This window comes from Gossypium hirsutum, chromosome D07, assembly GCF_007990345.1.
Source record: "Gossypium hirsutum isolate 1008001.06 chromosome D07, Gossypium_hirsutum_v2.1, whole genome shotgun sequence".
NCBI classification, from domain to species: Eukaryota; Viridiplantae; Streptophyta; class Magnoliopsida; order Malvales; family Malvaceae; genus Gossypium; species Gossypium hirsutum.
Window position 1 is genome coordinate 14,037,296 of NC_053443.1, and position 25,015 is coordinate 14,062,310.

The 25,015-nt window shown below is 30.9% G+C and overlaps 3 protein-coding genes across 7 annotated transcripts; 1 reads left to right on the top strand and 2 right to left on the bottom strand.

Annotated features, from left to right (window-relative positions):
• Positions 1–10,423: 10,423 nt before the first annotated feature.
• On the bottom strand, positions 10,424–14,422 carry LOC107954223 (serine/threonine-protein phosphatase PP1). The gene is made up of 4 exons (XM_016889720.2): positions 13,872–14,422; positions 11,765–12,324; positions 11,471–11,689; positions 10,424–10,585 (listed from the first exon to the last, which is right to left on the bottom strand). The coding sequence occupies exons 1-3, from the start codon at positions 14,062–14,064 to the stop codon at positions 11,516–11,518; spliced, it is 927 nt and encodes a 308-aa protein (XP_016745209.2). The 5' UTR covers positions 14,065–14,422; the 3' UTR covers positions 10,424–10,585; positions 11,471–11,515.
• Positions 14,423–19,939: 5,517 nt separating this feature from the next.
• Positions 19,940–21,655, top strand: LOC107954221 (metal tolerance protein B). 5 transcript variants are annotated; one of them, XM_041097543.1, is made up of 3 exons: positions 19,945–20,277; positions 20,500–20,702; positions 20,787–21,655. In XM_041097543.1, exons 2-3 carry the CDS (start codon positions 20,539–20,541, stop codon positions 21,643–21,645), a joined length of 1,023 nt encoding a protein of 340 aa, XP_040953477.1. In that variant the 5' UTR covers positions 19,945–20,277; positions 20,500–20,538; the 3' UTR covers positions 21,646–21,655. The 5 variants fall into 5 exon arrangements, with proteins under 5 accessions (XP_016745204.2, XP_040953477.1, XP_016745206.2 ...); XM_016889718.2 differs by having other exon boundaries at positions 19,946–20,277; positions 20,525–20,702; XM_016889715.2 differs by having other exon boundaries at positions 19,940–20,277; positions 20,525–21,655.
• Positions 21,656–21,852: 197 nt separating this feature from the next.
• On the bottom strand, positions 21,853–24,708 carry LOC107954222 (ras-related protein Rab11C). Its single transcript, XM_016889719.2, has 3 exons — positions 24,533–24,708; positions 24,237–24,453; positions 21,853–22,644 (listed from the first exon to the last, which is right to left on the bottom strand). Exons 2-3 carry the CDS (start codon positions 24,399–24,401, stop codon positions 22,159–22,161), a joined length of 651 nt encoding a protein of 216 aa, XP_016745208.1. The 5' UTR covers positions 24,402–24,453; positions 24,533–24,708; the 3' UTR covers positions 21,853–22,158.
• Between the last annotated feature and the right edge of the window lie 307 nt (positions 24,709–25,015).

Consider the following 25,015-nt stretch of genomic DNA (forward strand, 5'->3'; position numbering starts at 1 on the left):
GAGTTAAAGTGAAATTAATTTAATTAATGAAAATATATAAAAATATTAAATTAAAAAGTAATTATTTTATTTAAATGTTTTGTGATAAATTCTAGTACATGTATAAGCGGTTTATTATATATATATTTATGTTACTTGAATTTGGGTACGAGTGTCGAACGAAAGGATTCTTAGTAACTAGTAATTTGTGTCGCTCTCACTCAAAGTGCATGTTCGTATAGATATCAATATATCACACGCCTTTACTTGTTTCAACCGTGCGATTTGAATTTAAAATCTAAACAGAAATAGTTTGAATAAAATCATAAGACTACCTATGTTTTACATTTTTCTTTATTTCCCTGGAATTGTAATTCAATTGGTTAGAGCACCGCCCTGTCAAGATGGAAGTTGTGGGTTTAAGACTCATCAGTCCCGACGAATACAATTAAAAGAATACATCAATTGATCCCTCCATTTTCTATCAAAGGAGATACAATTTACAAAATTTCATTCCCAACTATATCTTCTTCTTCCTTTTTCCTTTCTCTTTTTTTGTTGGAGTTTATTTGTAAACGAATGAAAGTGGAAAAGCAATCAAATCAGGGGCAAAACCAAGGGGTTGGCAGGAGCCTTACCCCCTAAAATAGAAAATTTTCTATTTAATCCCTTTGAAATTTTTAAAATTTTAAAGTAGTAAAGGTAAAATTATACTTTGCCCCCCTAAAATGATAAACATTTGATTTAATCCTTTAAAAATTATAAAGATAGATGCTATTAAAATGGTGAAATTGCATTTTTATTATCGTAAAAATTACAATTTAATATCGCCCGAAAAAAAAGATTCTGACTTTGCCCCTGAATCAAATGATAGATTCTTTTGATTGGACCAAGCATCACTTTTTGTATTTGGCATGGATACAAATTTTCCTATATTATACCATTCAATTGTCGACGATGAATTTATCTGATAGCCTAGATATTGTATGTGTTTAACATAAATATGTTGAATATTTTATATTTTTTTAATAGCTTATATTCGAAGAGTTATAACTTCCTATGAATATGGATATTTTTATAAAATAAAAACTCAAATAAATACAACTCAGAAACAATTATTGTCTTCCATTTTATTGAAGTCATCATAAATATTATACAGATGTAAACAACCAATTAAACATTAATAAATATACTAATTCTACACCGAATATCAATATGGTAATTTAAAATCTTTCTTTTTCGCGAAAATTTCATGTCTTTACAATTGTAAGCATTAGAAAAGACATCAAGTAAAGTCCAAAATTGCTCCACCTCCTTTGAATGATCAAGAGGTTATTTTAAGGACAAGGTAGCTATCAAGTTGACTTACTGTAAATTTTGTCCAAAAAAACTCCCAGACATAATTTTATAAGAAGAGACAAGCTCCTTTTTGGTGGTATCCCTGTTATTTGCATATGTTTATATGATGAATGGGTTAGAAGAAAACAAGATTTTGTATATGCGATTTCCATGTAAAGAAAGTGAAGTTTATACGTGATGGGAAATCTTCATTCGTTGTTTTTATGCAGATAGACAGTATGTTGATGTTTAACAACTTCTCCAATGACCAATTTTTAGTTGTTATAAATATTTCTTTGAGAAAGCTGAAATCCAGCATCAGCTTGGAGTCGGAAAGAATGAAGTGGAGGTTAAGTACTTGATGTGCAAGCTCCACTCTATTTTTGAAATCTCAAGCAAAGAGTTGAATGATAATAATATGGGGAAAAAATATTGAAGAATGAAAACTAGAAACATTCTGGATTTCGGAGAACAAAAAGCGTCTTTTCTTGAAACACATTGAAGGCTTTTCTATGGAATTACAATATGAACAAAAAAATAAGAACCAAATTTCAATTAATTCTTGGTTTAAAAAGATTAAACAATTAAGAAAAATTAGATAAATTTGTGAAAAGATGAAACCCAATTTAATGATGTAGGGTTTGATGTTTAGATTTAACACCAACAAAGGATTTCAAACGACTTCTAATCAAGCTAATTAAGCAATTTGAAGTTACGAAGAATTCTACCTACAATCCTTGAAAACTTGAGTTGAAATTTCTATCAATAAACAAATCTCCAAAGAAAACTCCCTTGAAGAGAAAATCAGAGATACATTATTGTCTATTACAAAAACATATATATACCTAAGCTACTTGGATAACAAAGAAACAACTCTTTCTTTGCCTAAGTAATTGATTTAGTTATAACCTTTATTCTTTAAGCTAAAGTAAACCTAATTATAATACATTAAATTGTTTTTGTGCATGATAAATATAATGCATACTTGAACTCATAAAATATCATAAATCATGTTGAGAAAAAGTTTTTGAGGTGGGTGGCTAAGTGCTAATGAAAGTGGTCACTTCTATCATCACTACGGCAGTTTGATTACTTGTCATATTTGAATTAGTTGGTAATTTATTGAAACTAAATCTTTGGGTTTTGAAAATTGTTAATTTATAGATGTGTGCAAGCCTAACTTTGAAAACCAATCCATTTGAAGCAACTTATCTTAAAGATTGGATTGGATCATATCAAAGAATCGGATTTTATTAGTATTGAAGATAGCATTGAAGAACAAATCTCCAACAATTCACATTATTTTGGTCTTTATTAATATTTTGTATTTTATAGCTATTGTTGATAGGGATTGGATTGTAATTGATCTCTAGTATGATACCAAGTCTCAAAAACTCTTATATATTGAGAGACTTAGTTGTTCATCGTGGATCGTATTTTGTGACTGCATTTGAGAGAATAAACAAATTTGTTTATTTCCTAAGTTCTTAGGGGAAGAACTTAGAGGTGAGTGATTTACATCTTTAAATACAAAAGTGAGGTTGCTATATTGGAGAGTGATAGAACTTAAATCACTTGTTGCATTGGTATTCGAGATAGTGGATTTACTCACTGAGCTAGGCTTCACAAATGTAGGGTGTCATTGTTTATTTTGTATTTTTGTTTTGTTCATCGTAGTGGCAACTAAAGTGGCTACTGCAATTAAGCATTTTCCATTAAACATTTTATTCTTTAAGTAATTAGCAATGATTCGATTCAACAATTGATATTAGAGCTTCCTACTTAACATAGATAGTGGTGTTTCCTGGTGTTGTTAATTGTTAGATATGGAAGGATATTTAACTACTCAGCCCTTTATGTTGGATAATAACAACTATGCCTACTGAAAGATAAGAATGAAAGCCTACATCAAGTCTACTGATGAAAATGTATGGAGATCTGTACTCACTGGATGGAGGCAACCTATAAATCAAATAAAAGCTAGAAGAACCCTGAAGTCTAAGTTGGAATAGACCGCTGATGAGAAGAAACTTGCTAATGCCAACTCTAAAAATACTTTGTGCTATCTTCTGTGGCGTTGCTCAGTAGGAGTTTAAGAGGATTTCAAAGTGCACTATTGCTAAAGAGGCATGGGGCATCCTTGAAATTGCCCATGAAGGGACTATAGCACAATTAAACATGTTGGAAAAAATTCACTTTAAAAAACAATTTTGTTGCATAGCGGATTTTTTTTCTAAAACTGAGTGATTGTGACACTTATAGCAATATACCCATTACCAAATTCGCACCTTTGTTTTGGAATAGGCAATAAAGAATGTTCCCGGCTTTCGACCAACACGATCTTCTCTACTATTCTTGAAACTTGACTTACTTAGAGTGTAGGTTCTAATCACGAATTGATGAACACTTATAATCTTCAAAAACAATCCAATGAGTTAGATTTTTTTTCTATTCTCTACTATAGTTTAATCCACAAATCTAATATATATATATACAGACTATAACAATATGAGGCTATAAAAAAAAGAGAGAAACAACTCCCATGTGACATAGTTAAACTATCATTTGTCACAATAATAATCTGTCATGTGTGACTGTTCACTATATTTAAAAAAAATTAATTCAAGGCAAATTCCTTACAAAAAGATAACGACAAATTTGGGATAAAAATTCCTCATATTTTTTTAATATCTGAAAAAATTTAGAATAAAAAATTAATTCAAGGTAAATTCTATATAAAAATAAATTTCCACTAATTCGATACATTGCTTACTTAAGGAAAATAATACATGTTGTTATATTTAATTAATTAATTAATTTTAAAAACATGTATATTTATTGTTCACAATATCGATGCATTTAGACTTGTTTTTATTATATATTATATTTTTATTCAATAAAATTAACAAATTTTATATGAATACAAGATTATGCATATATAAATATATTTTATTTTTACATCAATATTTTTGTGTGATATTTAACTTAAATAATACACGCTTTAACTCTATCTATAATTAAATATGCAGGGATATATCTATATATAAATGTGCAGGGATATGCTAAATATACATTAAAAATTAATATCAAAATTAAAATTATTTGTAATTCTATCTATAATTAAGTTAAATAAATTATAGGAAATAAAAACTATAAAGCAACTTCACACAAATATATAGTAAATTTTTAAATTCAAAATAAATATTTTTAAATATTAACTCTTTTTCTTTTGAATAAAAATATGAGATAACTAAATTAAATTAAATGATCAAAAGCACCACCCAAGAAAGTTAATCAACTCCCTAGGTATACTTGTTATTATTTGCATACCATCTTTTCCAACAGAGGACATTTTAGCTAAACGATCAACGACTTGATTTCTCTCCCTAGGGACATGCCTAAGCACCCAATGTTCCTTGCACTGTAACATCTGTTGACTTTTTCGAAGCAAAGCCGAATTCAATGTCCCCAAAAAGCTATCTTGAATAGCTTTGACCGCCTCCAAACAGTCTGTTTGAATTAAAACCTTAACATATCCATTTTCTTGTAACAAGAGTAAACTATCCTAAATACTCCAAAATTTAGCATCAAAGATAGAACAATTATCCAAAATATGATTAAACCCGACAATCTAGTCTCTAAACTAATCTCACACCACACCACATCACTAGCGGAGGTGGACCTTGTGCTCACATTCACTGCCGCATCGATATGTAAATAGACAAATTTGCCTGACAAAGATTGAACTGGAACCCTACTAAGCGTCCTATTTGTATGTACAATCGAAAATTGTAGAGCCCAACATAATGAAACTTTAATTATCTCTGGAGCGTTCCAAGACAATAAAAAATGAATAAATTTTTATTCTTCCAAAGGCGCCACGTGACTAAACCAAATAGGTAAAGACCAAATAACATCCGCTAGAAGTGCCCTCAAATGTGAAGATAAGTTAGAAACTAACCAATCAACAAAGTTGGAAGAGAAGAAAATGGTACCCTGATTTAAAAGCATGAAGAAGAGTCTTCATATGCATGGTCGCAAACTAGGCAAGAAGGATCCTGTCTAATTCCTCCACATTCGTGAGCAATCGTTGCTTTAAAGCGAGCCACATAAAGATATGAACTTGTAATGTATACAATATTAAAACTAATTTACACCAATTTGTTAAACTCAAAATGTATCTTTAAATGAAGACACGTTTTATAACATTGATTAAAGTAAATTTACAATTTTTCAAATATTATTAATTAATTTAAACATAAAAAAATTATAAAAATATTATAATATGAATACACAAAAACAAGCAAGAATCCAAACTAGTTATACCTATTTGAGAATTGCATGCAAATAACAATTCACAATCTAAACCTTTGACATCATTGTGTTCGCTTTGTTAATTTAGGGAAAACTTATATTTGATGTTCTACTATCTTCAAATATAAATTTTAAAAATTCATTAGAAATAAATAAACATCATCAAACCAAACTAGACCTGTCCATGGGCCAGGCCGGGTTCGGGCCGGGCCCAAAAAAATTTTCGGCCCACCTCCTAGGCCCGGGCTCGGCCCGGCCCGAAATATGGGCTTGAAATTTTGCCCAGGCCCGGCCCTAGAAAAATATCATAAGCCCGAGCCCGGCCCGGCCCATTTTAAAAATAAACATTAAAAATTTATTTTAAAAATAAAAAAAATTATTTTAAAAGTATTTTAAAATTTAAAAATAAAAATAAAAAATATATATTTATTATATTTGGGCCGGGCCGGGCCCGGGCCAAAAAAGTGGTGCCTGAGGCCCGGCCCGTTTTTTAAATGGGCCTCGTTTTTTTGCTCAAGCCCATATTTGGAGCCTATATTTTTACCCGAATCCTCCCATATTTCGAGTGGGCCGTCGAGCTGGGCCCGGCCCATGGACAGGTCTAAACCAAACATATATACCATTTGTTTTCTTTCTCAATACTTGTGAAGATAATAAGTCTCTGAATCAACTGTTCAAATAGATTCTTTTTTTTTTTTGGAAGGATTCAAGACATTTTAACATTGTGCATTCCTCCTTCATAGGTATTCTTCTTAGTTTAGGTGAGCTCTCAAACTTCTTTTGAATGATGACATAAATTGGATTGTATATATTTATATAAAAATTTCAACCACAATCTCATTTATTCTTTTACATTAATTTTATATATTTATGTAATATTTTAATTACATTGTGGGTATGTCATAATATAGTGAATATAAAAAGTTAAAAGGTTAAATTCTACTTTTAGTCTCTATAGTATGCGTAAGTTGTGAATTTAGTCATTGTAATTTAATTTGATCCATTTTAGTCCATGTACTTTTTGAATTTTAAAATTCAATCTTAACCTAAATTTTAGTCCATGGTTAAATTATGTTTTTAGCCTTGTACTATGTTTTAAGTTGTAGATTTAGAGTGTATTCTACAATTACACCATCTTTAGTCCCTATGCTTTTCGAATTTTAAAATTTTAGTATTAATGCAAATGATAACTATTAAATCAATTAACTATATTTTTTTAGTAATATGTAGAAATAGCAAGTTGACATTTACCATTATACACGTGATAATTCTACACCAGATTTTGGAAGTAGCATAAGTTAATGAATTAATAGCTATCATTTCGTCAGTATTAATATTTCAAAATTCAAAAAAGTATAAAACTAAAAATAAACAAATTAAAGTATAAGGAGTAAATTTACAATTCAAAGTTTAAATGAAAAATTGACTCCAAAACTTTAATAATAATAATAAATCAAAAGTGATGCTTATGAGTAGGAGTGTTAAAATTTTGGTTAAAATCGAATTAACCGACTAAACTGATCTGATTCAATTAATCGGTTAGTTAACCAATCTAATTCGGCCGAAAGTCAATTAATGATTTTTTAGAAGTTCAATTATCGATTAATTTGGTTTGAAATCAAATAATTAATCAAACTAACCAAAATAAACAATATTAGCAACCCACAGCCCACCCAGGCCCCAACAACTACCCAGCTAACCCAACCCAATCGAAATAATTAATTTAATTATAAATTTAATAAAAAAACTAAAATTCCTAAAAAACTGAAAATAACTCAGCAACTCACAAAATCCTTAATCGCAGACCTTCCCTTGGTTAAAGAAGAGGTTTGTTTGTTTTAAAAGACATTTTCTGTCTATTTACTTCTTTTTTCTGTTTCCTTACCTTCACTCTTTGACTGGAAATGAGTGTTTGAACGTATTTTTAATTAGACTGATTTTCTATTTGGTTTTCGAGAAAGTAAAGGAAGAGTGTCGAGGATTTTGGTTGATAGAGTTTAATAGAGCTGGGCATTTTACTTTAAAGTGGAGATAAAAGATTTTTTATTTTTTGAATTTCTAAAGTTTAACAGGGAGAACTTTAAATTTCTGTTTGATTTTCTAGATTATGCGTGAAAATGTGGTAATGCTGTAGAATGTAGGAGATGGGAGAGCTTTCACCGAATGAACCTTGCTTTTGGAAAGTGTGATGGCAAAAGTGAAAATTGGCATTCAATTAGGCCATGTTGCTTTGGTTTCTTTGTAGTTGGATGCATTGTTTAATTTGGTTGTAACTTGTTCATGCTTTGTAGAAAGAGTTGATTGACTATGACTTTAATTCTGAAGATTGTTGACCATTATAAATTCTAGGTATAAGCAAGTTTTGTTAAGTCTTAAGATTTCATAGTGGTGATAATCATTTCTCTAGAACTGGAAAGTGATCATATCGAAACATTGTTCTGCAGTTAAATTTTCTGTTGTATGTTAATTATGTTTTGACAAGCTTTTTGAGGTTAAATTGTGCTTTTCAATCAAAGTTAATTATGTTTAAAATATTTGATTTAATCAAAAACAAAAACACATAAATTTCAGTTAATTCATTAACCGACCGAATTATTTTTTTAAAAAAATTTCAGTTCGATAAACTAAAATTTTCCATTACACTTTTAGGTTAAACATTTGCTGCATTAACAATCTCCCTTAGCCAATGAGAAATGGCAATATATATATATACTTTCCTTTTTCTTCCTTCTCTCTCCCTCTTTCCAGGTTTTTATTATTATTTATCTTCTCCACGTTTTGTTTCAATATGTTGTTTATATGAAGGTAGAAAATGAGGCGTCTTATAGTAATAATGATTTTCAGCAACTTGATATGCTTGAGTAATAAGCTTTTGTATATGAGAGTAAAATAAAATCAAATGCAATGAAGCAAGCATTTGTATATTTAAAATGTATGCGAATCATGCAACAAACTTGAACTGAAGGAAACCTTGGTAGACGATGTCGTTTCTGTTTAACGTTTGATGCCTTTACTGGAACTCGATTAGGTTAACAGTTGATTAACCATGTTTCTAAGTTTAAACATGCCTGCCATAATAATTTTTGGAGTTCTTTTCTTGTTTCATGGTAATTTTCATATTTTATTTTAATGGTTTATATTCGAAGTTAGTAGTTGTGGTGTTGGGAGTACGAATCCCTGCTCTCCCATCTATCTGCATCACTTTCAGGTGTGAATCTTACAACTTATGATGATGGAATTCCATCCATTGAGTGTAATCAACGTCGCAGGTGCACCATGCTCCATCTTTTCACGCAAATAGACAGGTTGCTTCGTCCAGAGGTACTAAGCCAGAGCTATCAATTATTTAAATCAGGCCATATTTTAGTTCCTTTTACTGGGGAGAGGAAGAAGAAAGAAAGGAAAACACGTGGGGGGGGGGGAGAGAGGAAAAAAATCAATCGAAGTTAATTCTTTTTATTTTTTTTTATTTTAATAAAATAAAGAATTAAAACAATTTTATTTTCATTATATAATTATTTGATCTACATAATATTAAATGATTTTCTTCTCAAAATTTGATAAAGTATCAATCATAAGTTTAATTCGCTGGAATGAAATAGGATATTCCTGTATAATTTGATTTGTTGAATGAAATAAATAATTAATAATATGATATTAATAAATAAGTAAAGAATAAGCATAAGATAACATTATTATCCTCAAACTAAATAAATATATTAAATATAGTTTATAAAAATATAAGAATAAATTAATAAAAACATTTTAATGAAAGTTAATAACGGTTAAATTTCACAAGAAAAATTAGGAGGTTTACAAGTGTCCAATAATATTATAGTAAATTATTAACAAATACATCTAGAAAAAATAATATGTCAACTTTTTAAGATGGTTTGTGGAATAAATAAAAAAAAAACACTACTAATATATCAAATACTCACTCAAGTTAATATAGGTGGAAAGTATTCATCAATATAAATTTAAAAATATTTTAATCTCATTTGATCTTTTTATTTTCTCTATTTGGTCCTTCTTATGAAGGAATCATCTTCTAATTTCTAGGCTTCAGCATGTCACCGTCACCACCACTATCAACCTTTCATGAAATTTCATTCACAAACACCATCTTTTTATTTTTCTAAAAGCTTACCAATAAATCTAGAAGTACAAAAATAATGGGTGGGTTCCAATGCACCAAATCTCTCATTATTGTCTCTGAGCTCAGAACCCCTTCTTTCTATCCCAAATATATTTAGAAAATGTAAATCTAATTATTAATATTATTAAATTCAGACTAAATTACAAATATAGAAAGCATAGTTAGAGAGTCTCTCTCCATCCTTTGCAAAAATAATATGGTTAGGTTTGGTAGGGAGCATGTTTAATACGGGCTCATTCAATGGCTGAATAGCCATTCCCCTCGGAATTGACCCGAAATTGGCCCCAACCAACCATAGTGTTTGAATATTTTTATTTTTATTTTTTAAAGTAATGAATGAACTTTTACCATTTAGTAACTACCGGTTTGACACTTGATAATATTCAAATGGATTGAAACGACGTCATTTGACCCATTCTTAAGAACACGGTTTGCTTAGTCACTTGCTACGAAGTGCTAGGCATCGGTTAAAGGTTTCATTTGGTGACATTAAATTAAACCGAATTGGCAGAGTTTTTGTTCAAAATAAGCCGGGAAAAAAAGAGAGCAAAATTTTAGCTGTTATAGAATGTTGATGGAAATAGATTTCACGTCTGATAAAAGAAGGGAAAATAAAAAATCAAAGGGGCCATATGTCAATCATGTCTTGTCTTTTGATTCAATATGGTTATAAATAGTTTTAAACAGATAACCCGTACCCTTAACATGAGGGAGTAAATGGTCAGATCTTCATGGAGCTCCAACACCAACACGACCTAATCTTTCAAGTGGTTTCTTCTTAAATCACAAGTGGGACTGCAAGAAATATGTCAATATCAGCATACACAAAAGGGTATAAATTAGGTTCACAAATTACAAAGACAATGAAAAGTTTACAATGAACTATGTTCAGACTCATGATGTTAGTATTCAACATGAGCATATTTAATTTTGTCCCGAGTTTTTTTTTCATGCATTTAGAGGGATCATATCTTCCAAATACGTAGGTCTCGGGAGTATTATAGCCGGTGATCACAAAAATCATTACATATGGGGCAAATGAATAGTTTCAACTAAATATTCCATGCTTGTTAAAGATATACTATATGCTGACAAACAACCTATGTATGTAGTATTCCACGAGAATTCCCATAAAAACACATATATGTATAAACACAAGAAATGATAGCCGATGACAAAATCAAAATATGTCAATTGTAAGCATATTTATCTGTCACCTAGGTGACCCATGTCACTGCTAACAAGTTCTTCTTGAGTAGAATTACATAATAATGTTAAGAAATTACCCAAAGGAACATGGAGAATTTCAGGTATGTAACTATTTACTTGCTAAAACAATAAGATGAGCAGATATAATTAGTTATGAGGACTCCCAGTATGCCGATACTATATAAACTGTTTCTGAACCAAGGTACTCCTGAAAATCATTGCATGACTGCAACAGATTGGTCCTTACAAAACAGGGGCAAAGAGATGAACATTAAGTAAAACAGAGACGAGTTATGCTACAAACAATGATATTTTCTGTACTAGGGTGAACTAAAGCTTTTCTTTACTGAGATAGAGACTCTTATGCTTCGTCACTGAATTATCTCACTTTCTTCAATGTTGACTGTCGAGTTTCTTCTCATAACACTAACTAAAGTTTTAAAGAGGAAGAAAGTGATAGATTCAACTTACATCAGCAATTCTTCGTAGGAACAGAGACAGCAATCATCGTGTCCCTCAAATGAACCTGGACCTTTTATCTGCAGGCTTAAGAATTTGGAATGAACACATTAGGCTTTCATCGACACTCATCATTGCACCAGCATTGTCAAATTCACCACAATAGTTGGGAGCAGAAAATATAGTAACAAGCTGTCTGTCAGCGAAAAATTCATATCCATCTTCAACAACCTGAATAGAGCATTACGGTCAGCTACTTAGCTTACACTCAGACGCATAAAGGAAGAAAAAGTAAATATCCCTAACCTGATGGGCACGGCAAACAAGGTCCATGTCATTTTTCATTAAGAAGTCAGAGACTCTATCTGGGCCATAGGTGAATGAGACTCCTCGATCATTCATGCCCCAGCCTTTGATATCCCTACCAGGATCTGACCAAAGTAAATCACAAAGCAAACCAGAATCGGGAACATCAGTTGGTCGGGTTATACTCCTAATTTGATCCAAATTTGTTAGATCAGGAGAAAGGCCACCATGCATGCACAATATTTTGTCATCTATTAGAGCAGCCACTGGAAGACAGTTAAAACAATCAGTAAAGGTTTTCCAAAGTCTCACATTGAACCTTCGTTTGCATTCATCATAAAATCCATAAATCCGATTAATAGAAGCACATTCATGATTCCCTCTCAAAAGAAAGAAGTTCTCAGGATATTTAATCTTATAGGCTAGCAAAAGGCATATTGTTTCTAGACTCTGCTTGCCACGATCAACATAGTCCCCAAGGAATAAATAATTAGCTTTAGGAGGAAAACCCCCATATTCAAAAAGCCGCAGAAGATCAGCATACTGCCCATGAATGTCCCCTGAAAAAAAAAACCTGATTGTTAGAAAGCTAAAACCAATTGTCAGAATTAGGAAGAAATATTTCCAGAATTGATGTTCAAAGTAGCAGAATATCAAGCTTGTATTCTATGTTTCTTCATTTTACCATTTTGAAATGGGTGCCACCTTGACATAAATTGAAAGTGAAGTTAGTTCAACTACAACTCTAAACAGTTACAATATGAGGAACTAATAGACAGCATATTTCCAATATTTCTTTAGGCTACTTAGCCTTATCTCTCCATGATTGGAACCACCACCTTATCTCTCCATGATTGGAACCACCAAGTAATACAAAACAAGTATTATTTCATCAGTTCGTAGTAGTATCCTTCTAAGGTTAGGATTGAAATAAAAAAGATTAGCAGTCATTTAGTCCTACATGTACTTATACCAGAATCCGTCACAACAGTATAAAGGATTCCTCACCATTGATTTTTATAAAAATCTTATTTAGCTTTCAATATATAAGAACTTTGAGGTTAGTTAATCGGGCACCCAATATCAATTTTTCTATAGAAGCCATCATAAAAGCCCCATGCGTATAACATAGAGAAATGAAATGCAACAGACCGAAGCTTGCAAGGTGGATATTCCCATTATTGCATAGACTTGACAACCTTCAAAACATAAAAATTGTAAAAAGAAAAGGTATCAAATAAGATGTTTACTTGCAAGTACTTATTTTAACTCATATAAAGGGCATATATTAATTTATTCTGTCCTAAAAAGGCCATTCAGCTCATCAATTTAATCATCTAATCAAATTGATAAAATCCAAAATATATCATGTTTGTCGAATAAATCTTTGTAACAATCTCCTCAAACCCTCCCAAGAAAAGTGATTATCAATATATATACCGTCCATCATCAGCAATAGCTGACTTTTCTCCACCTAGGAGACTTTCCAGCCAACAGCCACGGCATCATCAAGTAAGATAAATAGAAGCAACTACCCAGTTTAAAGCATCCTTCTATCCAGATTGTAGCCCCAGCCCTAACCCCACAAGCATTAAAAAGCTATGAAAATCTAAAAGAAGCAATTAATCAAGACGGTTAGAATTTCAAATAGACCATCAATGTCAACTAATTGAGATGATATGCGTAGCAGAGTTAATCCATAGCTAATAAAGTACATATTCAACCTCATTTGCAATCCATTATAAACCACAATTTCAGACAAAAAAATCTGGATACGAAACCAACCATACCAAGAACGAAGACATAAACATAAAATTTAAATTAATGCAATTTCGGAAAAATCCTCAATGCAGCTCCTATGGCTATGGATATACATCATTCAAAAGCAATCAATCCAAAAAAATTCAACTTTTCCATTATCCAATCAAATTCCTAAAAAGAAAAAAAAAAGGAAAAAGGATTCTTCTAAGTTTTCAAACTTTCCCTCGAACAATCGAAATTTAAACACCCAAAGCCAAAAACTAAATATCCAAAGACCCAAGAAATGAATTTCCATCATTTTTCAAATTCAAACGAACCAGGAAAAGAAAAAGTGACAAAGTCGTACCACAAATCTTGATGGGAGCTTCAAGTTCAAGAAGATTAGGCTGTTGAAGAAAGATTTCTCTTGCAACGGTGCAAAGCTGACGGATCTCACCTTCCATTAGCTGCACTTGCTTCCCGGGCCTCGCTTGCTTAAACTCCAATAAACGACATATTATATCATCCAAAAGAACAGGGTCAATCGAAGCAGATCCCATAATTCGAGCAAATGATAGAAATCTCTCCCCCCAAAAAAAGGCCTACTTCTTTGCTTTTCTCTTCTGGGTTTTTTGAACTGAGTTTTCCCTTCGGGGATTCTTTGAAAAGAAAGAGGCGGAGAACAATGTGGCCTGTCTTTTCTTTCTTTTCCTTCCTTTTTAATTAATTAATATTTTTTTTGGTGTGGGGGATAAAAGTAACATTACTATATATAAAAATAAAAAATGATTAAAAATATTAAAATATTATTTTTAAAATAAAGAAGGTGGCGAGTGGTGACTGCAACTCCGATGTGGCGGAGAAACCTATATTTTTATATCTACGAATCAAATTTTCGCCGGGGTCGATAAATCCGCTCTTTTCCATTTTCTTTATATTAGGCCTTTGGAAAAAGCATTTGTTTTGTGATAAAATTTCGAAAACGCCCTTTCTTTCTTTTTCTTAAGCGTAAACTGTACAATAATCGTAAATTTTTATTTTGATCACTCAACTAATAAAATTATAATTTGATCATTAAATTATTTAAAAATTTTCATTTAAGTTATTGAGTTATTAAAACGATGTTATATGGATTTCTCTATTAGCATTGTCTACACCACTCGAAATCTCTCTTTCTCATTCTCTTATATAGTATAATTCTTTTTCATGAAATAACTTTGGACATTACATAACAACAAATCAAAATTCAAACAACTTTTTTCTTCGACCTCCGACTTAACCGTCAAATCGACTTAGATTTAAGGTATATTTTTCTACTCGTCGATAGGTATTGATCCACCGTACCAATAGCTGAATTGTCGATTGGAACTCGCTAGCGGAACTTTAAAAAAAAACCTTGACATCCTAGTGACTTAAATGAAAATTTTTGAATAGTTTAGTAGTTTCAATGAAAACTCTCGAATAGTTTAATAATCAAATTATATCTTTTATTTAGTTAAGTAACTAAAATAAAAATTTACTCATAGTCTAATGATTAATGGATGTAGTTTTTTCGTTTCTTTTCTTACTAATAGGATAAGGATTTTTTTTTTGTTATTTTCTTAACTTATATAATTGTTAGATAAATTTGTTTTTTTAATAAATTGATAAATGTTCAAAAAGTTACTGAATTATATAATCAAATAATTCAATTATTAGTAAAACTAACAAAATTTTTAAAATTATTAATTTAAATTGCTTTGATTACACCGATTAAATCAAATAATTCAATTAAATAAGATATATATTTTTATTATGTTTATTTATTTAATAAAATAACAGCATCGCTTCATTAGTTAATGACCTAATGCCAACGAAAGAGATACATAGATACATAGCGAGAGTAAAAGGAGAGGAGGCAAACTTATTCGTACATACATAAAGGTTGCAATTGTTGGATTACAAGAACTAGGTTGGGAGTGAAAAAGTGAAAATAAAATAAATTCTAAGTGTATTTGATTGGGAAGAAAAGTAAGAGAAAAGAAAATAGAAGAAATATCATTTTCCAAATTGGAAAGACGAGAGAAGAGAAAATGTGTATTTTAGTTCAAAATTATGAATTTTTTAAATGTTTTATTTTATTTTTTTTCATTTCATTTTCCAACTCAACTAAGCAATGAATTGAAAAAGAATTTAATTTTCATTTTCATTTTTTCATCTTTAAAGAAATATTATTTCCATTTTATCAGGTAAAACTTCAGATGGGAGATGTACCATTTCCTCTCATTGGACATCAGCGAGCAGTAAAAACGCAAAACAACCAACGAAAGATAATGTCCCCATCCTTAATTGGCTCACTGAAGGCGAAGGGTCAAAGGCTTCCCCTCCTCAATCTCCGTTGTTATTACTAGCTAAATAAACTTGCACTACACCATTTTCATCTTTCCTCGGTTTAAGGATACTCTTTTATCACTTTGTTCTTATTTAATATCTCTGTTTGTAACATATCATTCACTACTTTGAAACTGGATGCTTGTTTGGTTTGTAGAAAGATATTGAAATGCTATTTGTGATTCATCAGAAATTATCGAGTTTTAAAACATTATCCATAACTACATACATACTCTTCATCACAAATATTCAACTCCATAAGATGTGTTTGTTTCATGGAAAATGATTTACAAAAAATATTTTCTATATTTTTCAATACTTGTTTCATGAAAAATAGTTTAGTCAACGGAAAATTAAATCATTTTTACAAAGAAGAACTCATTTAAATAATTTTATTTTTATATAAAAATTAACTTCAATCAAACCTATATTATTATATTAATAATAAGTTTTTAATTTTAAAAATATGTAAAATATTAACACCCAAAAGAACTCATTTATACCTAATTTTATTTTTATATAAAAATTTAGTTTAATATTATTATATTAATTATAAAATTTTAATGCCTTTTGAAAAGGGTAAAGCCTTCTTTCGAACTTCAAAACTTGTTAAATTTGTATTGAATAACTTAAAAGTAATATCTTTTTATAGTGCGAATGAATTAAGGAGAGTAAAAGTAACTTCTTTCATTTGAGTTATTTACAATGGTTAAACTCTTTTATTTATTTATTTATTTAAAGGTTTAAGAGTAAAAAAGTCCTTATAATTTTCTCCAAAAACTCAATCAAACTCCATGAAAAAAAGCATCCAAGCAAGCCTTTGGATGTTAAAAACACATCTCATTAATGCTTTCCAATTTTGTGTTGATGAGGCTGTAAAAGCCGTTGCGATTGTAAGCAGCCTTGACTCAGTCATTGAGATGTTAATGTCGACAAAAATTAAAAATTAAAAATTAAAAATTAAAAATTAATAAACGAATCAAAGAGAAATTTCATCTTTTCTCTTATATAAATATATTGATATTTTCTTTTTGGTTTGTATTTTGCTCAAAAGTATAGTTAATTTTATATAGAGTGGATCGCGCTACACTGAACAACAATGACATCGAGTCACATTTCATGATTTTTGTGAAATTGATGAGTGGTTTGAAGCAGTGGCAGTGGGAAATAAGTATGCCTTGTGCAAAGAGAAGTAAATGATTGTTTAAAGGCCTCCATTATTTGCAACTTTCTGCATCATTTTCGACTTAATTTCTTCTCTATACAAAATAATTCACCAAAAGCTTTTGTATTTCTTAGCTAGAAATCGAGGAGTAACCAATTTGTATCTTTCTATATATCATGTTAAATTATTTTCAATAAAATTTTTAAGGTTAAGGGTTAATAAGTGTGTTATAATGGTATATTAAAATATTAAAATAATATATATTTAAAACAAAATGACACATACCCATTTTTTAAGGCTACTTATGAAATAAAATATACATGCAGAGGAAGGAAGTAATACGATTCGAGCCTGTGCCAAAAGTTTTAACCACCGCTCCATTTAATTTAAGACAAAATTGTAATACTATTAGTATAACCAATGTTAAGTTTTTACAATTTGTTTTTAAATTAGTGTAACCAATATTTTATTTTTTTTCATTATAAATGTATTTTTAGAACACGTTTTAAAACTTTCTTTTAAAAAATGTTTTTAAAATTTTTTTATTATGTCTTCAAAAATTGTTTAAAATTTTCAAAATTTACAAAAATATGTTTTGAAAATTGCTTTTAAATTTTAAATATTTATTATTTATTTATAAATATATGAGATGTATTTAGCAAAAATAAATAATAACTACTACTAATAAGTCTAAACTAATATAATGCATACATACGTATTAAAACTAAAATGCAAAAACGTGAACCAAATTTTAAAATTTATATGATACCTTGATAATAAGTAGAATAAATAACATATACATTAAAGTTACTTTTAAATAACAAAAAAAGTACATTATGAATTATATTAATTTGATTTATACACTAAATTGCAAAGAGAACGGATTTATGAGGTATACAATCTATTAATTAGAATAGAAACAATATCCAGTAGGTTTAAAAAAATAAAAAATGAAATGAATATTTAATTATTTAGGTAGAATATTATCCAAACCATACTCTTTCCCTACTATCTAAAACTTCTCCTAAAGTTTCATTAACATCGTAAAAGTGTAGGTTGATTTATAAGAATATGCTGAAGAAAATTAAAATTTGAGAATGTATACTATATATGTTATTTTTGGAGAGAGGGAGAAAAACGCGTCGTATAGAACACATTTTCAGGCTAACGGAACTATTCCCCCAACAGTCACAATCCCAACAACTATAATACCCAACATCCATATTTTTCCCTATATAAATCACTCCAAACTTCATTCTTTTCAACTCAGTTTTTAATTCTCAATTCTTTTTTTTTAATCTTTCTTTGAATCCTTCGATTCTATGAGTAACATCCCACTCGACGTAATCCTAGTGTTCGAATACTATTTATCGAAGTATGGTGTTTTGAATAAATTCTGAGTGGATAAAGTATTAATTGTGACTAAGTATGTAAGTATGTGAGTGCGTCTTTGGGCGAAATCTGTATTGACCGAGCTTGGTGGTTTGACGAACTCCCCTATAGAGTATACACCGCCCCAACTATTAGATGAATGTGTTTAAGTCTTTAGTTCGAAAGAACTGATTACTATATTATTATTTTATTATTCTGATTGAACAATTTAGTTAGACAAATGAAAATTGGTTAGAATAGAATTAAGTTACCGTAGCCGATAAAACTTGCATTTATAATGAGAGAGAAAGTTTTTAGTCACAGGAATTGAGGAGGTTTGTAGGATAATTAGATATATCCACTAAATCTTGTTTTCATGTCTATCTGTATAAAGTTGGTATTAGCTTATTGAGCAAAAATTTATATCTTCTCTTGCATGCACACTTTCTTTCTAAACTTTCTCTACACTTTTCTCTCGGAAAAGCCTAAGATCAGAGACCTGCTTGAAGATTTGGGTTCACTATACTCAACCAACTCTTTCATTGTTTTATAATTTGGTAAATATCAATGAACCTTAAGTTATTTACGTGACCTTTGAGCTGCACGCTTTAGCGTCAATTCTGAATGTAAGAAAGGAAACTTCTTAAATCTGAGTTTTGTGATGATGTTACTTGCAAGTTTGTTTAGTTTTCTGGTATACAGTCTGATAAGTGTAACTATTTATATTATAGCTCAAGACACTCCTGAAGGTTCTCGTGATAAGAGTAAGAGTCCTGCTGTTTGAACTTGTTGCATTTTCTGGTGAGTTTCTTTTTACTCCATGTGTGTGTAATTCAAATTAATTGAGTTGACGAATCTTATTTTACCATCCTAACTCGAATGAAATAAAATTCGAGTCGAGTTGAATCGAGTGAAATTATTCGAGTTAAAATAAAAAAATTTAAACATATCAAATTAAAATATTATTACAGTACAACTAATTCCATGTTAGACTACATAAATTTGAAACCATATATATTTGAAAACTTTTTCAAAGCAAAATAATAATAATACACATTAGTATGATAAACTTGAATAATTAATTAACTTATTTAGGTCCTAAAATTATTATTTTAAAAGTTTAACTTTGGTTATATATTTTTAATTTTTTTTAAAAATTATAATTTTTAAAAAATATAAATTTTGGAATTTTTATAAATATTTTGAATTTTAAAAATTATTTTGAAATTATTTTTATAATTTTGATTAGTTTACTCATTTTCAAAATTAACAGGGACTAAAAAGGTATTTACACCAATCTGTTATTTGAACTATTCAAATTATTCGAGTTATTTGAATTGTAAAATTTAACTGAACTCAAATTATTTATTCGAGTTGACTTGAATAATTCGATTAACTTAAAATTTAAATTTTTTTTATTTTTTCAAAATCAAATCTAATTTTAGTCGTCCTAACTTACCTAAATCTTCCTTAGGTTAGGTATACATATTATTCGATTTTAATTTGTTATTTTAATGTGGCAACAGTTTGGTCAGCCAAATCCTTTTCAATCGCCATCTCGCGCTTGAGATGTAAGCATTGTCGCCAAACGCAGACGTTCCAATTGTCTGGAACTGGAAACTCTTGAAATTTGGAAATTTATGTATTGTCAATGAAACCCGTCAATAAAAAGAAGAAAAAAGGGGAAACTACTAAATCAGAATAATTACTCTTTAAAAGTTTACCTGATCATAGCTGAGATTCTCATATTACCTTTTTATTTTCCCTTTTATAATCTTTGACCTAAACCCAATTCATAAAAAGCAAGAAGAGTCTCCATTGCAATTCAAAGTTCTTTTTTGTCTATTTTTCAGCTCTGGGTTATCAGGTAAACTCTTCATCTTCACTGCTGCTTTTTCATTTTTTTATTATTATTTTTGCTTTGGGTGTCTGTATGTGTCTGGGGCCTGAAATTGGTGTTTTCTTTTTCATGTATTGGATTTGTATGCTCGTCTAAGTGGGAACATTTCAGTGTTGATTTTTTGTGGGCAAAGGTTTTGTGTTTGTTAATTTGGTTTAGTAGACTCCTAATTCTATGGCTTTGTTCCAGACTGATGTTTTAATTCTTGGCTTAGTATTGTCCGGGTAGATGGAAGATGGCGAAGTCTCCATTCAAAGATTAAAGGAAATTGAGATGCCAATGGTATCTGATGGAAATACTGTGATTTCAATGACCCCAGAGTTGAAATGCTGCTCTGGTTGTGTCTTTTCCGGGCAACCAAACACTGCTTTGGAATCAAAGGAACCACACAAGTCAGTAACCAAACTTTCTGGCCTCATACTTTTCTATCTTATAGTTATATTAGTAGAGATTATTGGTGGAGTGAAAGCCAACAGCCTTGCAGTTATGTCAGATGCAGCTCACTTGCTCACTGATGTGGCTGGATTCTGTATATCTCTATTTACAGTCTGGGCTTCCGCGTGGAAGGCGACATCCTACCAATCTTTTGGGTTCAATCGTCTCGAAGTCCTTGGTGCTCTTTTGTCTATGCAACTCATATGGTTTATATCTGCTCTCTTAATATACGAAGCACTTGACAGGATTCTCCATGAAAATGATGAGGTAAACGGGGCACTCATGTTTGCAGTTGCTGCTTTCGGATTTGTGATCAACTTGGTTATGGTCCTTTGGCTGGGTCATGACCACACTCACCATGCTTGCAGGGGAACAGTTCATCATCGACACCACGACGACCATCATAGTGATTTAGCCACAGAAGAGGAGACTAGTTTGGTGCCGAGTGGTCCAAAGACAAACAAGATAATGAACATAAATCTCCAAGGAGCTTACTTGCATGTCGTGGCTGACCTAATTCAAACCGTTGGGGTGATGATCACTGGAGCTGTTATTTGGATAAAACCTAAGTGGTTGATTGTTGATCTTCTCTGCACACTCATCTTCTCTACCGTTGCTCTCAGTACCACTCTACCTATGCTGAGAGATATTTTTAGCATATTGATGGAAAGGACACCAGGAGACATTAATATCGACATGCTGGAAAGTGGTATCAAGGGCATCGATGGAGTCCAAAATATTCACGACCTCCACGTATGGGCTATAACCGTCGGGAAACTTGTATTGTCCTGCCATGTCAAAGCTGACCCAGGAACTAGCTTTAATGAAATACTCAGTGAGATCAGTGATTACTGTGTAAAAACATACAATATTCATCACATAACTATACAAATTGAGTAATCTTTTGGTAGTTTCTTCGGCTTAAATGATATATCATTGAGTTAATGACTTGGAAACGCTGAGCTTGTCCAGGGCAATGGACATTGCGTTCAATACCATATCATATGGCTCATTTTTTTGTATTGGTCAAACAGCCGACAGCTTTGGGGAATAATATCACACACATATATGTGCTATAATAGAAGCTGCTGAATTCACGCAGAGATCTATTATTTGGGCCATTCATTTCTCACAGCCGAAAACGTTAAATTAGCCATACATTGTCTGGAAGATCTTGTCATGTTGAAAAAGATAGGGAGAGCAAATATAAAAGGAGACACTTTTAGTACAAGTGACTTGTCAAAAAAATGAAATCAATTTCGTAAAAATAAGTAATCTAAAAGACTCTCTCAAAGCTAAACATTTGAATAGAAAAAAGAAAGAATAAAAAACAAGGGGTTTAGAAAGAAGAATAATAAAGAAATGATAAGGCCTGCTTGCTAGCAAATATAACCTATCACCTTATTTATTTATTTATGTAGAGCAGCATCCTTTCTTGGTGTTTCCTGATGCATCAGCGACATTAATGGTAGTTCCTTGCCCGGGAAGCTTGGTGGTAGCCGCTGCTTCCTGGGCTGCCAATGCCTTTTTACACATGATATGATAAATCTCAGTCAATATAGTTTGGAATGCCTTCTCAATGTTGGTTGCTTCCAGCGCAGACGTCTCGAGAAATGAAAGACCTTCCTTCTCGGCCAAACCATGACCATCCACCTCAGAAACAGCTCGAAGATGATTCAGGTCAGATTTATTTCCAGCCATCATGACGACAATGTTAGAATCGGCGTGTTCCCTCAATTCACGCAGCCACCTTTGGACGTTATCAAAGGTTTGCCTCTTTGTTATGTCGTAGACAAGAAGTGCACCAACAGCTCCTCTGTAGTAAGCGCTAGTTATAGCTCGATATCTCTCCTGACCTGCCGTGTCCCAAATCTGTGCCTTCACAGTCTTTCCCTCCACCTATATTATCAAATAGAAAATAAATTAATCGCAAAATACAAACCAGATCAGAAGCCTACCAACCTGCATCTAATTATTTAGATTCGAACGAATGTTATATACGGTATGCTTAATTTATTTTTTAAATTTCCAAGGATCATACTAACAATTAACCATATTCAATTACTTTAAGAAAAACCAAGAATCTAGGTGGCACAAACAATTAACAGAGAATCAAAAGAGGTTTAATAAATCTATACGACAGGCTGACAAACACAAGAAATTGTCTTTTTATCAAATGTGTAGAATAGATATTGGATTCAATTACTTTAGGAAAAACCAAGAATCTAGGTGGCATAAACAATTAACAGAGAATCGAATGCGGTTTAATAAATTTAATATGACAGGCTGACAAACACAATAAATTGTCCTTTTTATTTTTCTCAAAATCAAATACACAGCTATGTCATGGGCCTACAAAAAACAATAATGTACTCTCTCTCTCCCTCTTTTTTGAAAGCAACAATGTACTCTCTAATATTGAAAATAGGATAAAACAGCATAAAAACAGCTTGGATTAAGTACATAATTTTTCATTTTCAAAAGGATTTGTTTTTCAATTTAATAAAATAATATGCCAACATAGAGAGAAAATTGTTTTCTCACTATTATAGAAATCTTCTACTCCTTCCAACTACTAGTAATAATAACAGAAAGAATAGTAATAATAACCTTCCTAGGTAAAAACAAGTCTCCATTCTCTCTCAACTTTGATATTAAATAAATGGTGCCCCTTCAAAAAAAAATCAGAGCAATTTAATCCCTATCGATTTCGAAAGCGAGCAACTAAGAATAATTAATCACAACTTAAATGTTTTTCGTCAATTTAACACAAATATGACTGGTATAATAATAAATTTAGCTCTTATAATTTACACATTCTATCAATTTAGTCATGATTTAACAAATTTAGCCAGCAATATTTTTGTAAATGTGTAAATGTTGGGGCTAAATTTGTTATCATACCAATCAAAATTATGCATGATTGACAAACGACATTAGCACCGTAATTAATTACCCTTAATTGCTCACTTTCAAAATTGACGGGATTAAATTGCCCCAATTTTTTTTTTGAAAGGAACTAATTTACTCAATTTCGAAATTGAGAGGGATTGAGAATGTCTTTTTACCACCTCTAGAATTTTTGTTTCTAAATATAGAAATGGAAAAATCAACAGAAATCACCTATAAGCTTTCAACTTTCAATGTAAAATCAAATAACGCGAAAACGCCTCGAAGAGCATTTTGTTTTCCTTGCATTATTTCCAAGCTAAAATCAGAGTGCAAGAGAACGGGATCGGAATCGTCAAGTAATAATAGTGATTTTTTTTCTTTGCATATGCTAATAAATTATCCAGATAATTAACAAAAGATCTCGCAGTCAACTTAATCATGCAAAAAATTCCAAATATGAATCAGATCAGAAGTATTTAAACACACGTTAAACTATCAAAGGTAAAGAGAATTATATAAGGTAAAATTTTAGAAACTTCGATAACTATTGATTTTTCGACAGGAAAAATAAACATATAAGAAGATGAATCCAAGAGAACCTGGAGAGTTCTGGTAGCGAACTCGACGCCGATAGTGGATTTAGATTCCAAACAAAACTCGTTTCTGGTGAATCTAGAGAGAATATTCGATTTTCCAACTCCAGAATCGCCGATCAGCACAATCTTGAAAAGGTAATCGTACTCGTGATCTACTCTATGTGCCATTCCAAATTTCTCACTCTCTGTTTCTCTCTATCTTGTCTCTCCTTTCCCAAACCTGCAAGATCCCAAAAAACAATCAGCCAAAAGAGATGGAGCAAAAACTAAGAGAGAGATCTGGAAGCGTTTCAACTTACTCGAAATGGATAGATCGAGAAGAGAAATTTCTCAAAGTAAAAAATTTGATAATTTTAGAGAAACTATACTGAAAAAGATTAAACGAATGAGAGAAAAGATACAAAAAAACTACGACCACCGGAGAAGGTGGGAAAGGGGGAGCTTTTATTTTGATTTCTGAAACGGGCAATTAAATATTGGGCTAAATTGTTTGAAGGTCCCTCTATTATGTTATTTTATGAATTTAATCTCTATATATCGAAATATGTATTTTCAATTATTGAATTATTTTTTAATTCAAACAAATAATTTAACATAGTTTACTTTTGTAACACATGCTTACAGTCACATCCCCTTTGCAACGACTGTCTAAGCTGAATATGATGTTAAGGGTGTAATTGAGTCGAGTTCGACTCGTTATTTAGCTGGAACTTGATCAAAAGTCTATTTTTATGTTTGAACTTGAATTCAATTCAACTCGTTTATTAATTTTTATATTCAAA

Excerpts from the sequence above, each read along its gene's own strand:
- LOC107954223 (XM_016889720.2), bottom strand. The coding sequence starts at position 14,064 with ATGGGATCTGCTTCGATTGACCCTGTTCTTTTGGATGATATAATATGT. Across the intron at positions 12,325-13,871 it reads AGCTCCCATCAAGATTTGTG|GGGACATTCATGGGCAGTAT; the intron begins GTACGACTTTGT and ends TTTTTTTTTCAG. Across the intron at positions 11,690-11,764 it reads TTGTTTGCCGTGCCCATCAG|GTTGTTGAAGATGGATATGA; the intron begins GTTAGGGATATT and ends TGCTCTATTCAG.
- LOC107954221 (XM_016889715.2), top strand. The coding sequence starts at position 20,539 with ATGGAAGATGGCGAAGTCTCCATTCAAAGATTAAAGGAAATTGAGATG.
- LOC107954222 (XM_016889719.2), bottom strand. The coding sequence starts at position 24,401 with ATGGCACATAGAGTAGATCACGAGTACGATTACCTTTTCAAGATTGTG. Across the intron at positions 22,645-24,236 it reads TCGCTACCAGAACTCTCCAG|GTGGAGGGAAAGACTGTGAA; the intron begins GTTCTCTTGGAT and ends TTGATAATATAG.